Source organism: Rhamphochromis longiceps, linkage group LG22, assembly GCF_057381845.1.
Source record: "Rhamphochromis longiceps isolate RC_006_pf linkage group LG22, R_longiceps_female_GT1.1, whole genome shotgun sequence".
NCBI classification, from domain to species: Eukaryota; Metazoa; Chordata; class Actinopteri; order Cichliformes; family Cichlidae; genus Rhamphochromis; species Rhamphochromis longiceps.
Genome location: NC_140577.1, coordinates 140,068 through 162,531, shown reverse-complemented (window position 1 = coordinate 162,531; position 22,464 = coordinate 140,068). Strand labels below are relative to the sequence as shown.

Sequence of the window (22,464 nt, the reverse complement as noted above, 5' to 3'; positions counted from 1 at the left end):
AGGAGGTTAAAATAAATTAAACTCTTTAAACCAACGTGCAGTAGTAAAAATCTGTGGAACAGTTGATATAAATCAGTGATTCTACTTTTACTGAGGACAAATTTAACTGTTTCATCTGAAGATAATCTTCAATAATCTGCAGATGACAAATAAACCAAGGAAAACAGCTCTCTTTATTTCTTACATTTATTTTCCATCATACAAAAGAGAAAGTACAGAGTAAACTGGAGCAAACAGGAGGAGAAGGGTTTGTTAGTGATGCTGAGACCGCTGCCACTTCTCTTCATTCAAACCCGCTGCAGAGAAACATGAAGAAAAATGTCAGTCACATCTACAGATTGTAAATAAAGCTTTGTTTGTATCTGATCAACATTTTCATTACAGTGAAGTCAGGTGTTCTGCTTGGTTATGCTATCGACATATTGGTGGTGGTTACTCTCAGAAACAGTTTTTAAACTTGGAGGAAAAATCCCTAACTCTTCCTCGTCTTCTGACCTTTGACCCTACCTGACCATGTGGGCTATGTCCCAGTTGGTTTCAGAAGACAGGGGTCCGAGGATCTCCACGCCCTCTTCGGTGACGATAGCGATCTCGTGCTGAAATGAAACAGAAATAAAATTGTTACTTTCTCCGGATGGCGTCCAGTACACCTGAGTGTGCGCGGCGGTGCGACTTACTCTGTTGTAGGAGCGAGCATCTCTGTAGTACAACACCTTGAGGCACCGCTCCACCAGCTCCCGTGCCTCCTGTTTGGTGATCTCCACCTTGTTCTCCACCACCTCCCTCATCAGAGGCTGCACACAGATTCAACACAGCTTTACTGGCACATGTCCAAACTCAGCACAAACACTCCATCACTGGTCTCTGCGGTAACGCTCTAATGCAAATGTCAATCATTTCTTGGAAGAACTGCTCTCAGATACTGGATAAGCAAAAGTCTTTTTCAGGTCATTGAAGAAAGCATCATATCGGGAGGAAGCAATAGGATGAAAAGTGAAAAATGCTTTGGCCCACAAAAGCGCTCTTCCCCTCAGTAATCTCCCACCTTAAGAAAGCTTAGTGGCGTTATCAGGGAAAGAGTGTGACAAGCAGCTTAAGGCTGGGGAACATTGTGATAAGAATCCCCCACAACATCCCAACTCGTGGTTTAAGCAAAACACTGTTGCTAAGCATGCCCACGACGTCGACGTCGATGGATGGACCGTTGGACAGAAGGACATTTAGAAGGATGGATGATGGATGGGTGAACAGTCGAATGGATGGATGGAAGGATGGACAGATGGATGATCGGTGGGTGGATGGATGAATGTTGCATGGATAAATGCTTTTATTCCAATTTATAGACCACACTGAAACACCTCGAACCTTCACAGGACTTTTTCCCTTGACATTTCTTCCCCACGGATGTTCTGATATCCATGATCTCACTTTGAAATCCATCAAAGGACCAAAGTGGATACCATAGTGAGCCGGCTCTGGATCTCAGCCTACGTGATGCTGCTGATTTATCTGCTTTTGTTTGTGTAATGAAACTGTCGTTTAAAGAAATCAAAGAGAGAGTTCAGGCACACACTGACAGGATGCTTTTATTCATTTCCATTTTTTCTCAGTACACAGAACTCCTGCACAGAATCTCTCACTTTGTGCCCACTTGGTTTCACAGGTGCGGCCAGAGTGACACAGGCTGCTCATTCTGACTGCTTTTATGTCTTAAAGCTGATGAAACCTGATCACATGATAAAAAGTTGATGTAGGATTGTTGAGGTTTTTGTGCTCATGTTTAGTCCTGTGATGACTTCAAGGAATCTTGAACATCTCAAACACGAGTCCGACTGAGAATAAGTCAATGAGCTCAACAAAAATCCTTTGTTCTCTGTGTCGTTTGTGGATCCTCCACTGGAGCTCCTGCTGAGACCTCCTTCCACATGGAGCTCTGAGGCTGATTCTGGTCACAGGATGGAGGACACACCTCAGAAGTGCTGATGGCTTTATATGGCCTAATGCTTTAACCTGCAGCAGAGCTGTGAATAAGGTTGCAGGTGTCTCTTTATATTAATAAAATTATGTGTGTGTATGTGTTAGTCACCGTAGGGAAATTACTCCTCTGCATTTTCCCATTCACCCAGTGAAGCAGTGTGCAGGGACGGTACTTTGCTCAGGAGTTCCTCAGGGTAGTCGTTCAGTGGAGTCGAACCCCCGACCTTCCAACCATGGGGCAACCACTCTACCTACTGAACTAGCCTTGCCCTAAGAGAGAGAGCGCTGCAGTGGAGTAAATAAGCCTGGCCACTAACCATAATGCAGTGCACCTGATAAGAGCTGTGTGAGACTGTACAAAGGTGTAACGATGTGCTATGTCTATACATTTGCATTTACAGTAAAGGCAAACTCACAAAGCTACACTAGTTTCAACTCGTCTTAATCCAAGTGTGCAACATATTATCATTTGTTTGTCTTCAGTTCTAGTCTAGTATATGTTCTTCTTCGTCTCCTTAGTTATGAGTCTTTTCCTGTCCTGTGGTCTGTCTTGTCCTCAGTGTTTTACTTTCAGTTGTACGTGTGTTTGTGTCTAATTGTGTGTGTTCTAATGATCTAGTTTGACCTGCTGTTTCCTGTTTTATTTTGAAGAGTCTGGTGTTTCCATGGCTGTATCCCAATTCAGGCTCTGCAGCCTTAAAGTACGCATTTCAAGGCCGATTACGTCACAGCGGCGCGCCGAAGGCTGTCCCGATTCAAAGGCTGCTCGAAATGCGGCCCTCAAATGCGTCCTTCATTTCCCTGAATTTTAAGGATGTGGCAGTGTAGACTTCGTGGCCCAACATATCCCAGAATGCATAGCGCGGCGATGGGTGTGGATAAATTTGCAGAAAAAAACGGCGGATGAGGGGCGGCCGAAGAGTAAACTTTAAGTACTGAATATTATGTCACTTATTTATGTGCAAATGTTTAATAATGAAGAATATTAAAACATTACTGTTGGCCACATGTCGGCAAAGTTATGTGACATCAGTGACGTTTGTACTAACTTGGTTTTAAAGCCTTTACTTTAAAATATACGCCGTCCAATAGCTGAGCTTAATCTCACAGAGAATGATCAAAGCTCATGTAGAAAGAAACAAATGAACAAAAGATTTTCTCCTTCATCTCTGTCAAACACAGCTGTATGACACGTTTCCAGCTGTTAGTATCATGGTTGCTTGGCAACCTGGGCAGCACAACGGAGGCTTTTTTTTTTTAACTTTATTGACAAACAACAGTATCAGCGCAACGGAGGCTAGACCGTCCCATTACACAAGCCTCGCACTTCCGGCCTTAGCGGTCTTTCAGTACGCGGCCCTTGAGGATCGTTGAGGCTGCAGAGCCTGAATTGGGATACAGCCCATGTTTAACGGGTTAAGTTTTACTTCCCCTGTGGTGTCATTATGTTTATTCCTGTCAGCTGTTTCCCCTTCACCTGATCACTTCCTGTGTGTATTTAGCCTGTGCGTTTTCATTCAGTCTGTCAGTCTTCCTCCCTCCACGTTACCTCAGGTTTAAAGTCTTTCATGATTCTGTTCAGGGCGTGTTCATGTTTCCTCGCGTGCACCTGTTCAGAATCATGTTCGTGTCACTTTGTCGTAGTCGTCACAGTTTAGCTTTTAGTTGTAGTTCTCTCCCCCTGCTTTGTTTTTGTCTTCATGTCTTCAGCCTCATAAACGCTTCGCCTTTTGTGTAAACTCAGCTCCGTCTCCTGGTGTGTCTGCACCTGGGTGCTCCTTCTCACTCCCACATTCAGAAGTTAGGGAGATTGTCACAGTCTGTGGAAGTGGACGATCTCCCTAACTGGGTCCGATGTCCTACAGTTGTTTGTGGCGGTAAGCACAGACCCAACCACATATTTGCACTTGACACACGGTTGCTGATACAACACCCCTGGGCTGCAGCTTTTAGCAACACGTGCAGAACAACAACAACTCAGGACCCTTTTCATTCTTCGTATACATGATTGATAGGTTTGTAGCTTGAACCTATTCGCTGGAACGTTGAAGGCAATATAATTACACAGCAAGCAAGACACGAAGTAGGCAAAGTTCTCTGGTTTACTCATGCATGAGGGAGATCCGGCTGGAGCCAAGTGTCGTCCCACCACTTGACCCCCATCAGACTCTCAGCCAGGCTCCCCATAGCACTCCTTTTATTGTGGTTACATGAATATGCATAGGGTCATTAACATGTAACATCTTACATAGGTATACATGTGAACAAAGAATACTGTGTGTGTGTGTGTGTGTGTGTGTGTGTGTGTGTGTGTGTGTGTGTGTGTGTGTGTGTGTGTGTGTGTGTGTGTGTCCAAGATAGCTGGTGCCAGGAGTCTAGGGCTCCATCTGAACAAAAGGCTCTTATACTTAAAGAGATATACGTGTGTACATATATCAGAAAGAGAAAATACAACCTCTCCTAGGAGGAGGTGTGTGATCTATGCCAGAACACTCTGTAGAGGAGTGAACGCACTCCCCCCCTCTTCATGCTTACACAGAGTTGTTACAGACCTAGGATGAGACATTCTTTCAATCTACAAATGATTATATACTTCTAAGCTTAAATGGTTAAATATTTCTAAGCATAAATGACAATCAACAATACAAAACCTAACAATGATGGAGCTGCGGTGTGTCGGTCTCCCCCGCAGACGTGCCACAAACCAACGCCTGCCACAGTGTTAATGTCAGCTAAACGCTTTTTATCATGTGGATCCTGAGAAACAAACAGTACATGTTCTGTCGTCTGAAATACTTTAAAAATGGATGATGTTTAAAAACCTTTGAATCCCGCCGTCTTATTTCTTCCTTTCCTTTGTTTGGACTTTTAAAATCTTTCTTTACTGCTTGATACTGAGCGCAGTTCACCGAGAGGACCTGAGGGGGAGCCAGAGATCAGACAGACTGGGGCCCACGATATCTGATCAAAGGAGTCTTTTCTCCATTTTCTTCATCATCAGAGATGTGATTGAAATCTGCAGAAGGAGCAGACAGATGGTCAGACAGCAGGAAGAGACGAAAACAACAGAAACAGGAAACAAGCTCCTCCTCTGACCTCTGACGTGGAGCCTCAGACACTTTGCCCTCACGACTCGTTCTTCCTCTTTGATGGTGCACGTATACTCGCCACTGTCGAGCACCGTGGGCTCGCGCAGGACCAGACTGAGGTTTCTGTTCTTACGAGGATCTTCGTCCTCCATCTTTGTGCGGCCACGGTACAACCAGGTCTGCTTCTCCAGACAGTTCGAGCCGCTTTGATAGACATGGACAATCATGGGCCACGGCTCATGACGGCTCCACTCCACAGTGGCTTTTTCTGGTGGAGGAATCCAGGTTTTCCAGGGCAGCACAACATCGACCCCCTCTGACACCTTCACCTGAGGGACTGAAAGGACAGCCGATCAAAGCATCAGACCAGACATTTGATCACAGACTGTATATAAAAAAATATACATATCCACCGTGATGTCACCCAGTTGTTTGTTGACTCCATGTTTTGTAATTTTGGAGCCAAAAATGAGCAGAAGTTTCATAAGTAAATACAAAGTGTTGATAACAGAACCCCGAGGAGCTCCGTGACTGTGAGTACAGCCTCTGGGACGTCCTCCACTTTCTCTTTTTCTGTTTCCTCTTAAAGCTGCAGGCTACCTGCACTATCTTTATATGACGCTGACATCATGTCAAATATTCAAGTGTACACACAGATGTACAGGAGGTCCAAAGGGGAAAACTATCTAAATTGTTTCTGTATCAGGCTGTAAACATGTTTCCACATGGGAGTCTAAGGCAGACCTTCCCAAAGTGTGGGGCCCGCCCCCTAGGAGGGGCGCAGAGCCATGGCAGGGGGGGCGCAGGATGAAAGGGGGAGAAACAAACAAAACGCTTGGACACTGCTAGCACGGCGCCTACAGAAACACAAAGCAGGAGATGAAGCATCGCTGAATGTTTCCAAACCAACTTCATTCTAAGCCAAAGACTACAAAACATGGTGAAGCAAATCTGCCCTTTGGCTTCACCTGCACAGGTGCGGAGGTAGGTCTCCCTGCAGGGTTGGTTTTCCCTGCGTCTGGAGCAGCGCTGGGCTGTTTAAATCACAGACAAACAGGATCCCACATTCTTGATCTTTAGTTCACAAACACTTGTTGTAATGACTAACTGCTCCTGACATGTTGGAGATGTTTGCTCTTTATACAGTAAAGTTACAGCAGGATACAAATAACATCAGGCTGATCCTGACACGATTTGTTCCCTCGGTTCAAATCACGGACAAACAGGATCCCACAGCTGTTTATGTTTTTAAACCCATTTTGCACAGAGAGGCAATTTTTGAAAAATGTATTGATGCAATGTCGAACATTATTACACAGGAAAAAACAACTACATGTAAAATAATGACACCGTGACGCCTCTGCCTTTGTAATGGAGGGACAGCGTGTAAAACCTGCAGACAGTCAGATTAACAGCATTTTGTCTCTATCTGCCATTCTGCAGTTCATCTCATGTAAACAATAACATGGCCACAGCGTGACGTGAATAAAGGCACATACCTTTGACGCTGCGTGACCAACTCTGTATTCCTCGTCCACACGTAAACGCAAAAAAAGGAGTTTTAAAAAAGTCTCAGTTTTCGGTGATTCCAAACGCCGTTTACGTGGACGAAACAGCTGTGTTTTCAGAAATACCCGTGTAGGTGTGGAGGTAGCCTAAAAGAGTTAGTAGTTTACTTTATTACTACCTGTAATTTATTGCAGTTTACTTGTATTTGCTTAATTGTTTACTAAATGTTTGAGGTGTGAAATATGGAGCAAAATATGGGCGTGTGTGGTTGGAGGATGAGTGTGCGCGTGCACGCGGGGGGCGCGAACATCTTTCTTGTAAAACAAAGGGGGGCCCAGCAAAAAAAGCTTGGGAACCACTGGTCTAAGGGGACTGCAGGTACGAGCTTCAGCCCTGGAGCGAGGTTCTTACCTCTGACTTCCAGCCTCAGTCGTTTCTCATCCAGCACGACTTTGCCCCTGCAGAGGGTGCAGAGGTAGATCCCGCTGTCTCGTCTTCGCGGTCGCCTCAGGGTCAGACTGAGATCTCCTGATGTCAGCGGGTCCTCGACCATCTCTGTACGGTCCATGTATTTCGCACCTGGTTTGCTTTCGCCGTTTGAGTACTCATGAACTGTGATCAGTTTGAAGCCAAGCCTGGAGCGCCTCCACACCACCGTAGCACCGACTGGCAGGTTAGGTGTGGTTTTAAATTGCAGGTGAACAGACTCCCCCCCTTCATCCACCTCCGTGGTGGAGACTGAGAAGAACCAAAACCAAAACATTAAATATGGAAGCTGAACCTAAACCACAAGATACACAGAACCAAAACGTAAAACAAATGGAAAGCATACCCATCTTAAAATAATACCAGAAATATGCTACAAAACCTCCGCCAGCAACCAGACTGATGGCCATGACGCTCAGGAAAGCCGTGGCCCAGGTGGGAAACGGTTCTGTTGGTCAGAGAAAGAGGCCCAAATGTGAGCGTGTGAACCGCATCCCTCCCTCTCACCCGTGTCCCCTTCCACTCACTTTTGACGTGCTGCAGGGCTACTTTCTGCCTCAGCGTGTCCGTGCCCGTGTTGATGGTGCAGACGTAGTGACCGTTGTCTCGCTCTGAGGGGTACTTCAGGGTCAGACTCAGGTCTCCCGTTTTCAGCGAGTCCTCACGCATGCGCGTGCGTCCGCAGAAGAATTCGTCCTGTTTCTTCGGCAGCTCTGCGCTGCTGTTTGGGAACACGTGGACAATCATGGGGATGGGCTCGGAGCGGCTCCACTCCACGGTGGTGTCGGCAGGCAGCGGAGATGTCGTTTGGCAGGGCAGTTGGATGAACTCGGACTCTTCTGTCACCTCCACCTCCAACATGCCGACTGAGAGGGTAAAAGAAAAGGTGTGCATGACGGTCAGGGTCAGGTTAGTGTGAGGGGATGTCGGCCTTTTTCAAACGACTTCATCACAAACTATCATTATGTCCATGAGTTTGTTCAACATTTAGTTTTGTTTTGTCAGTTCAGCACAGATTTAACCAGCTGCTCCATGTTGTTATTCTTGGACCCTAGAGCAGCTTTGCTTGAGAGCCAGTTCAAGATCATCCTTCTTTATCTGATCCCAGGACTCGGAGCAGCTGAGAAAAACATAGCATGTGGTTCCTGATCTGAAGTCATGCTACTCTTACTTGTTCTCGAGGACCGAATAATTAAAAATTTGTGTCATCCTCAAAAACTGAAAGCTGGTGGGCGGGGCTTCTGTGTGCTACAGTGACCATATGTTAAATGGACAGGTTGTCATTCACAGACATCTTTTCTGTGTTGAAGTGCTTTCTGTCTAACGTTCACACTGTGATGGATGCATGGGTTGATGCAACCAGGGAATTGAACCATCAACTTTTTAATTAGTCCTGTTGACCTGCTGCACTGAGTGAGGTAAAGCAGAGTGGTCTAAACTGTTAAATCTTACGTGCCTGAGCTACTTTGACTTCAAAGAGAGCAGAGTCCGGTGCTGACCTTTGACCTGGAGCTCTACGTCGGTCAGCTTTAGCACGTCTTTCTGCTTGCTGATGATGCAGTCGTAACTTCCGGTGTCAGACAGCTCGGGTTTGCTCAGAGTGAGGCTCAGGTCTCTGGGGTCCGCCTCGTTCGCCCTCATTGCCGTGCGCCCACGGTAACGCATGTTCTGACCATCCGGCTCGTCTCGGTCTTCGTGCCGCCTGTGGATGGCGCTGGGATCGAGGTCAGGGCGGGTCCATGTCACTGTGGTGTCCTCTAGTAAAAAACCTACCCGGCAGGGCAGAAGCACAGACTCCGCCCCCTCGTACACTTCCACTTTTGCAGCCAAGGCATGCTGGGAAACTGGGACACACGCACAACAGTGTTTTTTAACTTTGCTGTCACTGTTTGGGAGAGAGACAGAATCTACCAAAATAAAACAGGAAGTGCACTTAAGACTTAAAACTCAGGAATGAAGTGAGAATAACCCCATTAGGGGGTAAATAAGCGAGAGAAAAAACTGAAAGTAGACTGAACAAAAATAGAGCTGAACAGTGCAGGTTAGGAGCTTTAGGACCACAAACCGTGCGTTGATTCCTGATAAAAGTCTGTCTGAGACCGCTGTGATCCAAAGCTGCTGCTGAGACAGCAAGAGTCAGAGATAACCCACAGCTGCCCACACTATCTTACCGAACACGAGGATCAAAAAGCTCCTCATCTTCCTTGAGTAAGTGTCGTTTTAAGGGCTGGCTTTGTCCAGAGTGGATCTATAATGGTGACAGGTGGCTCGTCGCTTCCCCAGCAAACAGAAAGAAAAACAAGCTCCAGAGAAGAGGCACCGGGAATGTGAAGATTCCAGTCGAGCAGCTTTCTGCAGCAGCAAAGAGGAGAAATCGGAGCGCCCCGTCCACAAAGTGCTTTTGTTGTTTGTGATGGATCAGTGAAGGACGCATAAATTACTGCAATGAAATATTGTTGTAAAGAGACAGGGAGCTGAGACGGAGGAATGAAGAGGCTGAACTGGGCGGTGTTGCAGCTGCACAGGATGAGACGAGCCTGGATGATGAGCTCAAAGGGAGGAAGAAAAATCTTCACTTGTTTATTCATATTTTACATTTATAAGATTCATTTTCAGTTATCAGATGCAATACATTCATTTCAGTTCAGCTCTGAGTTTTAATGACTGTTTGCATTTATAACCAATCAGCTTGTTCCATGATTCTTATGGAAAAATCTGCAAAGAAATCTTCCTGAGGGAGACAGTGCAGTGAAAATGTTCGAGTGGCACTAAATAAAGAAAGAAATGATCAAAGTACTGGAAATACTGAAGTACATCAAGTTGTTATTTAGAAATGTTCCACTTGTATATTATTGAAACTATCGTCTGATGCACAAAATGCACTACAGGATAGAGACAACATAACTATTACTGTGTTGTTGCTAGGCTTTCATCTCAGCACACCACCATACAAACATTCACTCGTGCATTCATCACTAGGTCCATTCAGCGGGCTCAGCGCTCCGATGGCCTCGCCGTCCTGCCTTTCAGACACCTGCACCTGATCCCAGAGGGCACGAGGTCACGCAGGGGCAACGAGACACCAAGCGCTGACCACGTCCTCCAGAGACAGCCGAAGATCTTTTGTGCTGTGTTAATGACCCTCTGCAGGTTTTTAGTGTCTGACACTGAGCAACTGGCATATCAGGCCACGATGCAGAAGGTGAGCACGTTCTCTAAGATCCCCCAGGAGTCTCAAGGAGGACGCTCGCCGAACACAGTTAGGGGAATGTGTTTCCCTATGACGTCAGTTACAGTCTCCTCCGTTTTGATGGTGTTGAGCAGAAGGTTGTAGTCAGCACGACATCTCGACAGTGTTTAACCTCTTCCCCGTACGCAATCTCGTCAACGGCCGTTCTGTCGTCACCAAGTTTACTGATGGTGTTAGAGGGGAAGGGAGGTGTGCGATCATGAGTGTGCAGGGCGTAGACACGAAGACTTAGCCTCGGGTCAGGGTGGAGGAGCAGGCGGTGCCAATGTTAACCACCTGGACAGGAAGTCCCTGATCCTGGAGGGCAGGGTTACAGTGTATATAACTACAGCATTTATATGTTCTGCTCATTTATAAAGCAACTCCAAAATTCTCAGAATTATTCATTAATGATAAGCCACCAAAGTATCCTGTAAATATTTGAAGCTTTTCATTCTGAGCCCCTGCCAGCAGTCCTAACCAAAGCACTGGTGCAACAGACTCACACATGCTCCTCCTTCCCTGGGATCTTTTAATGTTCTCATGAAACAGTAATACCTGAACCACAGTGACACACATGCAGCAGGTAGCGACCTGCATGCTGCAGTTTCCACACCTGCATGTCTACTTGTACAGTCATAGTTGCTGTGGTAACGGGGCGGGCCTCTTGTTGCACCAACAAATCAAACCCGCCACACCTCTGTTGTCCTGTTGGCTAAAAGTACAGCGAGAGACGGGTGAGGGAGGGGCTCAGGTATCAGAGTTCACTCATAAACTCACTAAAGGCAGGTGTGATGTCATCAGGTGAGCCTTCAGACACACACACTGACTCTCAGGTGATCTCGGCTATTTACCTTGAACCCGTCTCACCTGTCTGACTTCACCTGGCCGTCGTCTTTCTGAGGACTCGCTGTAAGTCTTTTCTGACTCTCAAACTTTTCTTTATCACAGGAAGTCTTTTTCTGCTTAGACTTTTATTTTGTAATGTGTTCTTTGTCTTTCCTTTGCACTGTTTTTGTTAGATAACAGTTGTGTCAATAAAGATTATTGACCTGAGCCCAGAGTGTTTTCTCAGATCTTAATGCAGCAACGTTTCAGCTGATTCACAGTGTGCTGACGGTTATAATGTTACAGAATAATGTTTTCATGAATTCCATGCTAAACACCAGAAATGTTAGCTCGTTTAGTCTTGATCTGGCAGCAGGCTCTGGACTAACGCGGTCTCACTGATCCTCAGCAGCAGTAACAACATGGAGTCACGAGAGGAGGAGCCTGATGAGGAAACACAGAGGTCAGAGTTCATTTCAGCCTTTTGATTTCCTTCAGTTTGAAATGTAATCAAACAAAATCATTTAACAAACAGATACGTCCAGCTGTAGCGTCGTTATGGCCAGGGCTCCTGCTCCTCTGCAGCCAATCAGAAGAACAAGGGCTTTTAGCGAGGGGAGGGGCCCTAAAGAGACGATAGAGCTAGCTTCAGTCACAGTCTGAGTCACCTTTAAAAACAACAGCTGGGACGTACATATAAAATAATCAAACACATAACAACAATTTAAGAAAATAAGAAAAGCCTAGTGAGAAATCAGACAATCGAAGCAGTCAGAGGTCATCCTGATGTAAAACGCAGAGAGTAACAGTGTGTTTCAGACAGGTTTGAAACATGTGTGATGTCAGGGAGGTGGAGATGTGAAGGGCACTTTGTTCCACAGTTTTGGAGCAGACTGAAGACTGCTATTGATCACAGACAGCACACTCTGGGCCTGAGCTGGTTGCTGTTGTTGTTGCTGTGTGCTGCTGTAAAGCTGCAGTGTTAGAGAAACAGGAAAGTGTGTCAGTGTGTAACTCTGTGGCCGGGTCATGCCACAGTGGGTAAGAGTGAAATTTAGGCAGCATTACTGGACGAGAGAAAAAAGAATAAACAGAAGTAAAGTATCGCTCAGTGTGCTTCTGTGTGCAGATCATTTCTGAAAGCCAAAGCTACCGAGAGCATCCAAGCAGCCAACAGCTTAACAGATGATACGACCTCTACTAGCACTGCGACAGCTGTGAGCGCAACGTCTGCTGCAGACGGTCGATCAGGTACTGACAGAGCCGTCAGGCATGTCAGACACTATTCATGTATTCAAATACACTCACGTTCATTCATGCTGACCCACTGAGATCCAATATGTAGAGTTCATTCAAACAAATGAACATCATCAGTGAAATTAATCATATCACCAAATCACACTGCTGTGTCTATTACTGAAGGAGCACTATCGCTTTAGGAAAACTCAAACCTGAATCTGCATTTCTCTGCAGACGACGAGGAAACGGGTGACAAACCGCTCATCTCCACGCCACGCACAGAGCGGTCAGAGGGTATGGAGAACAAACGGTACGTCCTGGTCTCAGGCCAGTCCCTGTCATGAACTCTGTGGTGTTTTTGGTTTTAAAGATGAGGAGGAGGAAGAATGTGGGGGGCAAATATCTGCTGGAAATGAGGAGGCTGAACAAGGCAATGTGTGTAAGGAGGATGAGGAAGACAAGGAGGGTAAGGAAGACTCATCCAGTTGTTTTTCCTTCAGATGACATTTTCTCTTCTCAACATATTCACAATTTTCCAGCAGATGAACTGCAGCAGGTGTCTGATGTCCAGCCAGGTAACTCTGACAGCTGCTCCTTTATTCCTTTATTTTCTTCTTCTTCGGAGGTTCCTCTCTGATTGTTTCCTGTGTTCTGTCAGGCGGTGGCGACTCGGAGGATAAATCACTGACAGCCACGAGACAGAGACCGGGTACGCAGACAGTTTGTTGTTTCTGAGACGATGAACTTTTCTCTGCTCTTTTGATGCCACAAGAAAGAAAAATATACGAAAGCAAATACGGTGATTCAAAATAAATACATGTGTATTACAAAGTCATAGCTTAAAGCTGCGCACAGGAGGAAAGCAATAATAAAATATTAATAATGAAAAAAACATCAAACTCATTAAGGAAGCCATCAAAAATATTGAAATCTAAAATAAACCATAAATAGCAGTATGTTACTGTAAATACATACAGGAAATGAAAAATAAAACAATATAATAAAATAAAAAATAACAAAGCCTTTAAAACAATAATATTTTGAAATGGCTTCATACATTTTCAGCTGTAATTAAATTAAAATAAACATTTTCATCTCAAACCTTTACAATAATTTTGTGATTCAAATACAAATCTGCAAATAATTCCACTTCCCAGCGACCGGAGGCGGCGTGCACCCACACACTGTGCCACCAACAACCGTTCACACCTATGGCCAGGTTAGCCGTCCACAGACTGAAATCTAGAGCAGAGACAAAATATCAAAACAACCAGAGACACCAACGACAGCTGTGCTGGACAGAGCTGCGCCCATCTACTCCACCACATGGGTGGAGGGAGCGGGCAACCAACAACAATCACACAGGATACGATATTGTTCATAAACCAAAGCAATGCCCCGACGTGCCCAGTAAAAAGATCAGAACCAGACCAGAGCTGGACTGGAATCTGCTCCCCTGTGCACCACCAAGTCATAACTGTTAGCAAGAGCGAGCTCCAAAGACGGTAACTTAGCCGCTGCAGGACCGCATAACTTCTTCTTTGTGTTTTTTGGTGGTGCATTATAGTGATGCGCGAATCATGAACGAATCGTTCAGTACTCGAGAATCACTTTACTGACTCATGAATCATGATTCACAAGCCCAACTGACTCAGTGAATCAAATGACTCAAAAAATGCGATTCACTTTGGTGAGTGACTCATTAAAATCGATTCAGTAAAAAGAATCAAATTTACCATCACTAGTGCATTACTGCCCCCAGCTGGCCTGGAGTGTGGAGAGGACGCCGCTGACTCGCGTAGCTGCCTGTCGCGCCTGTTCAACAGTTGGCAGGAATAAAATATCTTCTTTTTTTTTTTTTTTGGAATAGGAATAAAATATCTAACTACACAGAAAATGAGCAAATGCTTTGCAGTCGTTTCGTTTTTCTATACACTGAAGGCAAACCTCCATACAATGAATTCCACTGATTAATAGAAACCCAAGTTCAAAGTCTACAAACCATACAGCTCTAAGACTTACGGGCCAATCACTTCCTCCCAGTATAACAAGCGTTTTCACTGGTCTTTGAATGTTAAGCATGTACATGTTTTGGTAACAATGCTGGTTTAACACAGCTTTCAGCCTTTTTCTCTTAACCATGCACAGCTCCAAATAACTTTTCAGTTCCTGCCAGTTATTCTGTGTTTTATATCCGTGTCATTTAACTCGATAGCAGAGTGTGAAGAAAAGCTGCAGAACTCTGTGTCACGGGCTGCGATGGCAGACTGTGGAGTAGCAGTAAAAGTAGGAAAAACACAACTTGGCGATTCTCCCTGAATCCCACACAGTGCACAAGTCCATGCAAGGTGAGAAAAGGGGCAACCCCCAAAACTCCCGTTCCCACACCTAGACTCCAAAAACACCCCGATTCCTGGTAACACACAAACACACTCAGGTTAGCGGGATATCTACAGTCGTGACGGTTTTCTCATACAAAAGTCCACGGCTGGACTAATGAGTTTTGACTCAAGGATCCAGCGCCGACCAGAGCTCAGCCACACTCTTAAATACAGCTCCCTTGACGATCTGCTGCAGCTGCTGTGGCTGCCTCTAGCGCACAAACACTTCCGGGGATGCGATCCCTCAGGCGACCCAAATCATCCGGGAGCACACACGGAGAGACGAAGGGAAAAAGCAGAGAAAACAAAACACCACACACAGAAAAATATACATGTATACAAAGATACATGAGCCCTGGGCGCCTAGACCCAGGCCCCGACACTTTGGCCTTGTTGCTGCCTGGTACCTGGTTCCTCTGTTTGGAGCTCCTATTCTCTCCCTCCTTAAACACCATCCTCTAACCACAGAACAAAGAAAGGCTGCCCATATCACCCATCAAGCTGTCACCGGGACTCATCCTCCCTTAGGTAGTCCTACTAAGCATGACAGGAAAGAGCAATAAGTAGATAAGGGATGCAAGGAAGAGAGCAAGGAGCAAAAATAGGAGAAGGAAGCAAACATGAGGCTCAAGGCAGTGAAACGTAGCCAGCTACAGCTCATGGTTTGACTTTGAGCTATGCTGAGCTGTGCAAACAGTCATGGCCAAGCAGCTTTTGTGGCAGACATTTACAGTAGCTTATCACCCCGCGGGGTGAAAAAACTACTGTGGCTGAGTACGAGCAACAGTTACTACCGAAGGACGGGTCCTGTTCCTGCTCAATCGCTGCCTCGAAAAAAAGAAAGGCAAATTAAGATCAATTTATATTTGTAAAGTAATCCTTTAAAAAGACGAATGAAAATTTAAAATACATATTAAATTATATACAAAATAATAATAATTAATAATAAAGACATTATTTTGTTATCTATGTATATATTCACAGATGCGTGTGAACCTGAGTGAAACTCGCAGTCCATGGGCTGTAATACAACGTCGGCCCCCTTTGCAGCTGTAACAGCTTCAGAGTGTTTCTGGAAGTTTCAGGCTACGTTCACTCTGCAGGTCTTAATGCTCAACTCCGATTTTTGATCACATCCGATTTTTTTGTCTGCGTGTTCACACTACAAACAAAATGCGACAGCAAACGCACTCTTTTGTGAACCCTCAAAGCGGCCGCATGCGCAAAAGAAGACGTCACACACAATGCGCTCCGTTTAGACCCAGAGCAAACTTATTGCTGTTTTAGAGGAGCGGTGCTTCAAAGGATAGCTGCAGTACAAATAAAATGTTCACGTTTCTCCAACGTTGTTCCCAACAGTTTCACTGGATGGACAGGAAGCGTTCGTGATGTCTTCTCCGGCGCTGATAATTGGCGTCTTCTTGTGTCAGACTTAAGAGACGTATTTAATGCGACCTGACCATCAAACAGCAGTCGCTTTCTGAAACATCGGATATGTATCGGATTCAGGACCACATATGAAAGTGACCCAGATCGGATTTGCGCCGTTCACACTGTCACACCATGATCAGATAGATGGGTCGCACATGGTCAGAAAAGTCGGATTTGATGAGCTTTCGCCTGCAGTGTGAACGTAGCCTTTGACCACATCTTTCAGAAGCGGATTTGTGAGCTCAGACAGTGATGCTGTCTGATTCCCCCCGCCCCCACCAAACTTTACACTTGGCACAGTGCAGTCAGATTCATGCATCACAGTCCCAGATGGAGAAACGTGATTGGTCACTCCAGAGAGCACGCCTCCACTCCTTTACAGTCCAGTGGCAGCATCCTTTACACCCCTGCATCCGAGGCTTTAGATGGTGCTTGCTGATGTAAGACTCGGATGCAGCTGTTCATCCTTGGAAACCCTTTTTGATGAAGCTCTCTACGTGCTGTTCTTGAGCTAATCCGAAGGCCACGTGAACTTTGGAGGTCTGTTGGGCTTGACTCTGCAAAAAGTTGGGAATCACTGTACACTATGTACCTCAGCATGTGCTGCTCTGTGATCTCATGTGGCTGAGTCGAGGCAGGCAGAATCTGCAGCTTTTAGGCTTTTTTTCCTTCAAAAACTAATGTTTGCGCTTACTTGCTTTAAAAAAATGAAAATAAAAATCCAAACAGGCCCTCATTGTCGGGTGGCTGTCATTGGTAAACAGAAACATTCAGCAGGTATGTCACTGTTGACATACCGTGTTCTCTCTTTCTGCAGCTCCTCCCAGCACTCTAGCTTTGACCAGCCCGCCGCAAGCAAAGAAAAAAGTCCTGGTGGCTCCGACTCTCAGCCTGTCATTAGGTAACGAAACAATAGCTGGGAATTCTCTTTAAAACTCCACAGTTTTCGTTTCATTTCGTTTCAGCTCTTTGGTGTTGGGTTGCAGGTCGCAGCGGGTCCATGGTCTCTGATGACCTGCCTTCTGTCTTCCTTTCCCCCTCCCCTGAAGATGAAGACGACCAAGCACTTGACTTTGATCTAGATGCTATAGAGACACCCTCAGACAGCGAATCGCTGCCCTTCCCAATGTACGACCTGGACCTGGAAGGTGAGCGGTCATAGAGAGGTCATACAGGCCAAGGTTTGCGAACAGCTGTTTATCTTCTTACCTGATTGTTTCTCAGATGACCTGCGGCGTCTTGGTGTTGCCTCCAGCCACCACAGAGGTCACAGCTCCAGGTCTGACCCACAAACTGGTTGCCTGATGGAAACAGACCAGAGCGGACTGGGTTTTCTGGAAAGGGAGGATGTGGTGGACAGCCATGGCACCAGGTGGCGTTGTTTCACTACAGGTGACCCTCCGCAGGAGAGCCGGGTCAATATGAGCGTCCTGGAGCCGTTCCTCAGGGTGCTGTCTCATGGAGGTACTGCTAGCTACCTGTGCACTGATTTACCTGTTTTATCTGTCTTTGAATAGCTTCCGAGAATGCATGTGTGAGGTCAAGAAATGGCTTTTGGCAAATACTCTTATCCTTAATGATAAGAAAACCGAAATTATGATTTTTGGTAGTAATGCCCTTCGTGCCAAACTTCGGGATGCCTTTGGTTTTCTCACTAGTTCTTTCTCTGACACTGTTAGGAATCTGGGTGTCTTATTTGACAGCTCATTTAAACTTGATAAACAAGTGTCTGCTGTTGTCAGATCTAGTTTTTACCAGCTTCGCCTTATTTAAGATAAGATAAGATAGAACTTTATTAATCCCTCGGGTGGGTTCCTCTGGGAAATTCGATTTCCAAAAAAGCACAGCAACGACAGAAGTTACAGAGTTACAGAATATTATATATACACACACACACACACACACACACACACACACACACACACACACACACACACACACACACACACACACACACATATATAAATACAGAGACAATATAAATAAAATATACGAAGGGGATAAATAGGAATAAAAATAAAAATACAAGTGAATTGCACATTTCAAGTATTGAGTCTATTGCACTGTTGACTATTTACAAAAGTATTGCACAAAAGGTATTGTACAGTGAGGTGAAGAGGCACTACAGCTTAGTTGTTCCCCCCTCCTTTGTCCTCCTGTTTCCCCTCCCTCTCCCCTCCAGAGAGGAGTTAAACAGTTTGATGGCGTGTGGGACAAAGGAGTTTTTAAGTCTGTTAGTTCTTGTCTTGGGGAGAAGCAACCTGTCACTGAACAGACTCTTCTGGTTGTTAATGGCCGTGTGCAGAGGATGCCCAGCATTGTCCATAATGTCCATCAGTTTCTTTAATGTCCTTTTCTCTGCCACTGTCACCAGAGTGTCCAGCTTCATGCCGACCACAGAGCTAGCCCTCCTGATCAGTTTCTCCAGCCTGGATGAGTCCTTCTTTGCTGTGCTGCTCCCCCAGCACACCACAGCACACCACAGGCAGGCCAGGCACTATATCCCGTATAAAGACCTAGAAAAGCTCATCCACGCCTTTGTAACGTCAAGGCTAGATTACTGTAATTCACTTTATTGTGGTCTCCACTCTTCCCTTTTACATAGATTACAGACAGTTCAGAATGCTGCAGCACGCATTCTAACTAAAACCAAGAAGTTTGCCCACATTACTCCTGTCCTCGCTGATCTGCACTGGTTGCCTGTCAAATATCGTATTCAATTTAAAATTTTGTTGTTTACTTTTAAAATTACCAATAACACTGCACCAAGCTATCTTAAGGAACTTTTAAACCCATATGCTCCTGCGAGGGCTTTAAGGTCATCCTCACAGTTACTGCTGGTTCAGCCCAGATCTCGACTGAAATCTAGAGGTGATCGATCGTTTGCTCTAGTTGCACCAGAGCTGTGGAACAATCTCCCGATTGGCATCCGGGCGTCTGATTCTATTCATTCTTTTAGATCACGGCTAAAAACATATCTTTTTAAACTTGCCTTTTCTACCAGTTAAATGCTGGCTTGCTTGCAGTGACCTATTGACCTATTGTATTAAATTCTCTGCTATCTTTCCATTACTGGTGTCTTTTATCATGGTGGTACAGTCTTACCTTGCTATAACCTATGTGCTGCAGTTTACTCTTATTGGTGGCTTTTATCTGTGAACATAATTCGTTACCTTTATGTATTTGATGTTAATGTGTGAACTGTTTTATTTTTTATTGTTTTATGTAAAGCACTTTGGTATGCCCAAGGCTTTTAAATGTGCTCTATAAATAAAGATTGTTGTTGTTGTTGTTGTATCTTATGCCCCCTCACACTTTTAACACCTGTTGGCAATCCAGGTTACTATGGAGATGGTATGAATGACATCATCGTGTTTTCCTCCTGTTACCTGCCAGAAAACTGTCTGGAGAACTACCAGTATGTGATGGATAATCTGTTCAGGTAATGAACACACATTGGCCTCTGACCCCTGACCTTCACCTCTGAGTCACTGCTCTTACCTACCCCACAGTGAGAATCAGACTCAAAGTCGTGGCGAAGAAAAAGACGGATCAAAAGGCTGAATTTGTCTTAGTGCACAGACCCACTACGGGTTCCAGTGTAAAACCAGTAAGAGTCTTTGTGGATGTGATGGTGCTGAAGGGGAACTGGCTCTGGTTCAGCTGTCAGATAATTGACCAGTGGCAATGCGGCAGATCAGTTCAGAGCTTTTGCGATCGACCGCCTCACCACTGCCTCTCTGTATGTATCAGGTTCGTAGTGGGCACTCTGGAGCTGATGGTGGCGGAAAACTATGTGATCGTGTATCTCTGTGCTGGAGGTCAGAAGGACAAACTGCCAGGAATCAGTTGGCTCAGAGAATGCTACACCACCATCGACCGCAGGTAAGAAAAAGCAGGTCCGAACATCCATCCGTCCATCTGTTATCGTCTGCTTATCCAAAGCCGGGTCGTGGTGGTGGCAGGGCGAGCTGCTATTCATCCTTTACACTTCCCAGTTTCTGTTGCGTGTTTTGTCTCACTCCCATTTCTTCTTGTTGCATGTTGAAGCTCTACTTGGAACCTTGTTAAGATCCAACGATGCAAAATAGGAGTTTTTGCCATTTTTCACGTGGTCTTAAACTTTTGATCAGGACTTTATCAATGGGCACATATTCAAGCTTTATTTCACTGATGTGTCCAAAGCTCAGGGATCTTTTTCATTGCTAAGAATGCTTACTCAGCCTAATAAATAATAAAAACACAGTTTTAGATCCAGTTTTTTCACTCGTGGCTGAAGGAGAGGGGTTTATTATTATTATGAATATCTGGAGGACATCGTCTTCATGTCATGAACTGATTTTCAGGTGATTTTCAGGTGTGCCAGGCATAATTTTTAATCTATTTCCTCCTTCATTCACCTGTTTTCAGTCTTTTAACTTTTTTTTTGTCTTTTACTTCACAAATTGTATTTCATTGTTTGACCCTTAACCCTGACATAGGCCCTAACATCCATGACCCAGAAATGGATAAATGGGAGACCATGGCTGGATGGATGATTGGATGTTGGTTGGATGGTTGGTTTATTCCAGCGGTCCCCAACCCCCGGGCCTCGGACCGGTACCGGACCTCGAGAGTTGAGGCTCAGGTGTGAAATGTGTGGTTTTCAGGGGTTTTATCGGTTTTCAGCGTTATTTTGTTATCGTTTTGATCGTTAACTCGGTTTTCCTGGGTCTTTTCACGTGTGTTATGAATAAATCTTCGTTTTTTTCGGTACCGGTACTAGTTTTATTTTGTTGTATTTATCCGCGACATCTTAAAGGCCGGTCCGTGAAAATATTGTCGGGCATAAACCGGTCCGTGGCGCAAAAAAGGTTGGAGACCGCTGGTTTATTCCAAGTCCCTAATTCGGTGTTTCTTTATGATTTTGGTGATTTTCTGCCTGCAGGTTGAGGAAGAACTTGAAGGGTTTCTATGTGGTTCATCCCACCTGGTACATTAAAGCTCTCATCACCATCATCAAGCCCTTCATCAGGTGCACAATCTTTTCTTCATCACCACCCGTCTGATACAGACACAGATCATTGTTTTGCTAGTAAAAGCTTATAAACCCCATCATGCTGTTTTCTTGGACAGGAAGTGGTCATATCTGAATGACTAAAACTCAAACTGTCTTTTTATTTCATCCTCAGCACCAAGTTCAGCAGGAAACTTCAGTTCATCAGCAGCTTAAAGGAACTTTCTAACGTCATCCCCACTGAGCATGTTCAGATCCCAGACTGTGTCAAGCAGTGAGTGACATCATTACTTATTTGTTCAAAGCTGACAGATTAGACGTATGTTTTAAAACACATTTCCTTATAAATGAATTAAAAACAGGAACAACCTCAGCTGAACACAAGAAATATTGAGACATATTGATTTCCCCGCAGGTATGATGACAGCCTGTCCAGGTGAGACTCCAGGTGGCGCTGCAGAGTCACGTACGTGTTTCTCTGACATCCAGCAGGATCTTATGCACTGTGTCAGCATTTGGGCTTCCTGAGTGAATCGCCGGCACTTCAAGACTTCTAACTTTATTGACAGTTTGTGTGGTGAACAGTGTTAATGGGTCCAACATCTTTATGCTTTAAGTTTAAACTGAGGGCTGTTGCAGTATGAGCCAGGAAAGAACAAGTGTCCCCTCAGATACATGACTTCATTTGTGATTTTAACTGAAACATTTCCCACAGTTACAACCTGGTTTGTAGAACTTAAAATTAAGAGTATTAGGACAAAAGCACAATGATGTAAAATGAACAGCAGGTTCTGTGCGTCCTCAGAACGACACGCAAACATTCAAGTTTGATACAAAAAAGTGTTTGTGAGCCAGAACTGTCAGAGATTTCAACGGTGGATATTTTGAATCAAAGGGTTTTATTTTAGAAATGCGTTTTTAAGGTTTGTAACACATTTCCTCCAACTTTCAGTGTTTTCTGTCAGAGTTGAACCTTCAACCCTGTCTGCAGTTAGGGTTCGCCTTACAGTGAAATGTTCTGTGCTGCTAAATAAACTCCCAATAGTTCCACAATCTGGGCTTTGTGTTTGAACCTCCCGCTTCCTACTTTGCAAGATTCACACTTCAAAATGATGCTATTATAAATAATGTTATTATAGACATGGTGCTGATTCTCAGCTGCTGGGCTGTGATCCTGAAAACAGCGAATAGTGTGCACAGTCACTGAGAACGAGTCTGACTCACTGCTGGTGATGCAAACGGCTCGATATCCCAGAATCCTCTTCTGCTTTGTAACATCTGTCACATCCTCTTTATCGA

General features: G+C 45.0%; 3 protein-coding genes across 6 annotated transcripts; 1 reads left to right on the top strand and 2 right to left on the bottom strand.

The window, feature by feature from the left end:
• Positions 1 to 155: 155 nt before the first annotated feature.
• LOC146642993 (proteasome subunit beta type-4-like) lies at positions 156 to 806 on the bottom strand (the record flags this gene model as incomplete). The annotated part of the gene is made up of 3 exons (XM_085396915.1): positions 156 to 296; positions 508 to 596; positions 678 to 806. Coding segments are annotated over 3 exons (231 nt in total), but the record flags the coding sequence as incomplete, so codon positions are not given.
• Positions 807 to 4,251: 3,445 nt separating this feature from the next.
• LOC146642992 (uncharacterized) lies at positions 4,252 to 9,363 on the bottom strand. Its single transcript, XM_085396215.1, has 7 exons — positions 9,233 to 9,363; positions 8,561 to 8,905; positions 7,589 to 7,927; positions 7,408 to 7,509; positions 6,987 to 7,313; positions 5,074 to 5,403; positions 4,252 to 4,993 (listed from the first exon to the last, which is right to left on the bottom strand). The coding sequence occupies exons 1-7, from the start codon at positions 9,258 to 9,260 to the stop codon at positions 4,914 to 4,916; spliced, it is 1,551 nt and encodes a 516-aa protein (XP_085252341.1). The 5' UTR covers positions 9,261 to 9,363; the 3' UTR covers positions 4,252 to 4,913.
• Positions 9,364 to 9,638: 275 nt separating this feature from the next.
• On the top strand, positions 9,639 to 22,234 carry LOC146642991 (BCL2/adenovirus E1B 19 kDa protein-interacting protein 2-like). 4 transcript variants are annotated; one of them, XM_085396412.1, is made up of 15 exons: positions 9,639 to 11,202; positions 11,528 to 11,581; positions 12,248 to 12,369; positions 12,592 to 12,651; positions 12,728 to 12,823; positions 12,897 to 12,932; positions 13,016 to 13,066; positions 16,987 to 17,070; positions 17,156 to 17,317; positions 17,394 to 17,633; positions 19,566 to 19,611; positions 19,923 to 20,054; positions 21,097 to 21,183; positions 21,341 to 21,439; positions 21,581 to 22,234. In XM_085396412.1, the coding sequence occupies exons 2-15, from the start codon at positions 11,541 to 11,543 to the stop codon at positions 21,603 to 21,605; spliced, it is 1,281 nt and encodes a 426-aa protein (XP_085252538.1). In that variant the 5' UTR covers positions 9,639 to 11,202; positions 11,528 to 11,540; the 3' UTR covers positions 21,606 to 22,234. The 4 variants fall into 4 exon arrangements, with proteins under 4 accessions (XP_085252538.1, XP_085252536.1, XP_085252537.1 ...); XM_085396410.1 differs by having other exon boundaries at positions 9,642 to 11,202; positions 11,531 to 11,581; positions 19,509 to 19,611; XM_085396411.1 differs by having other exon boundaries at positions 9,643 to 11,202; positions 12,900 to 12,932; positions 19,509 to 19,611.
• Positions 22,235 to 22,464: the final 230 nt, after the last annotated feature.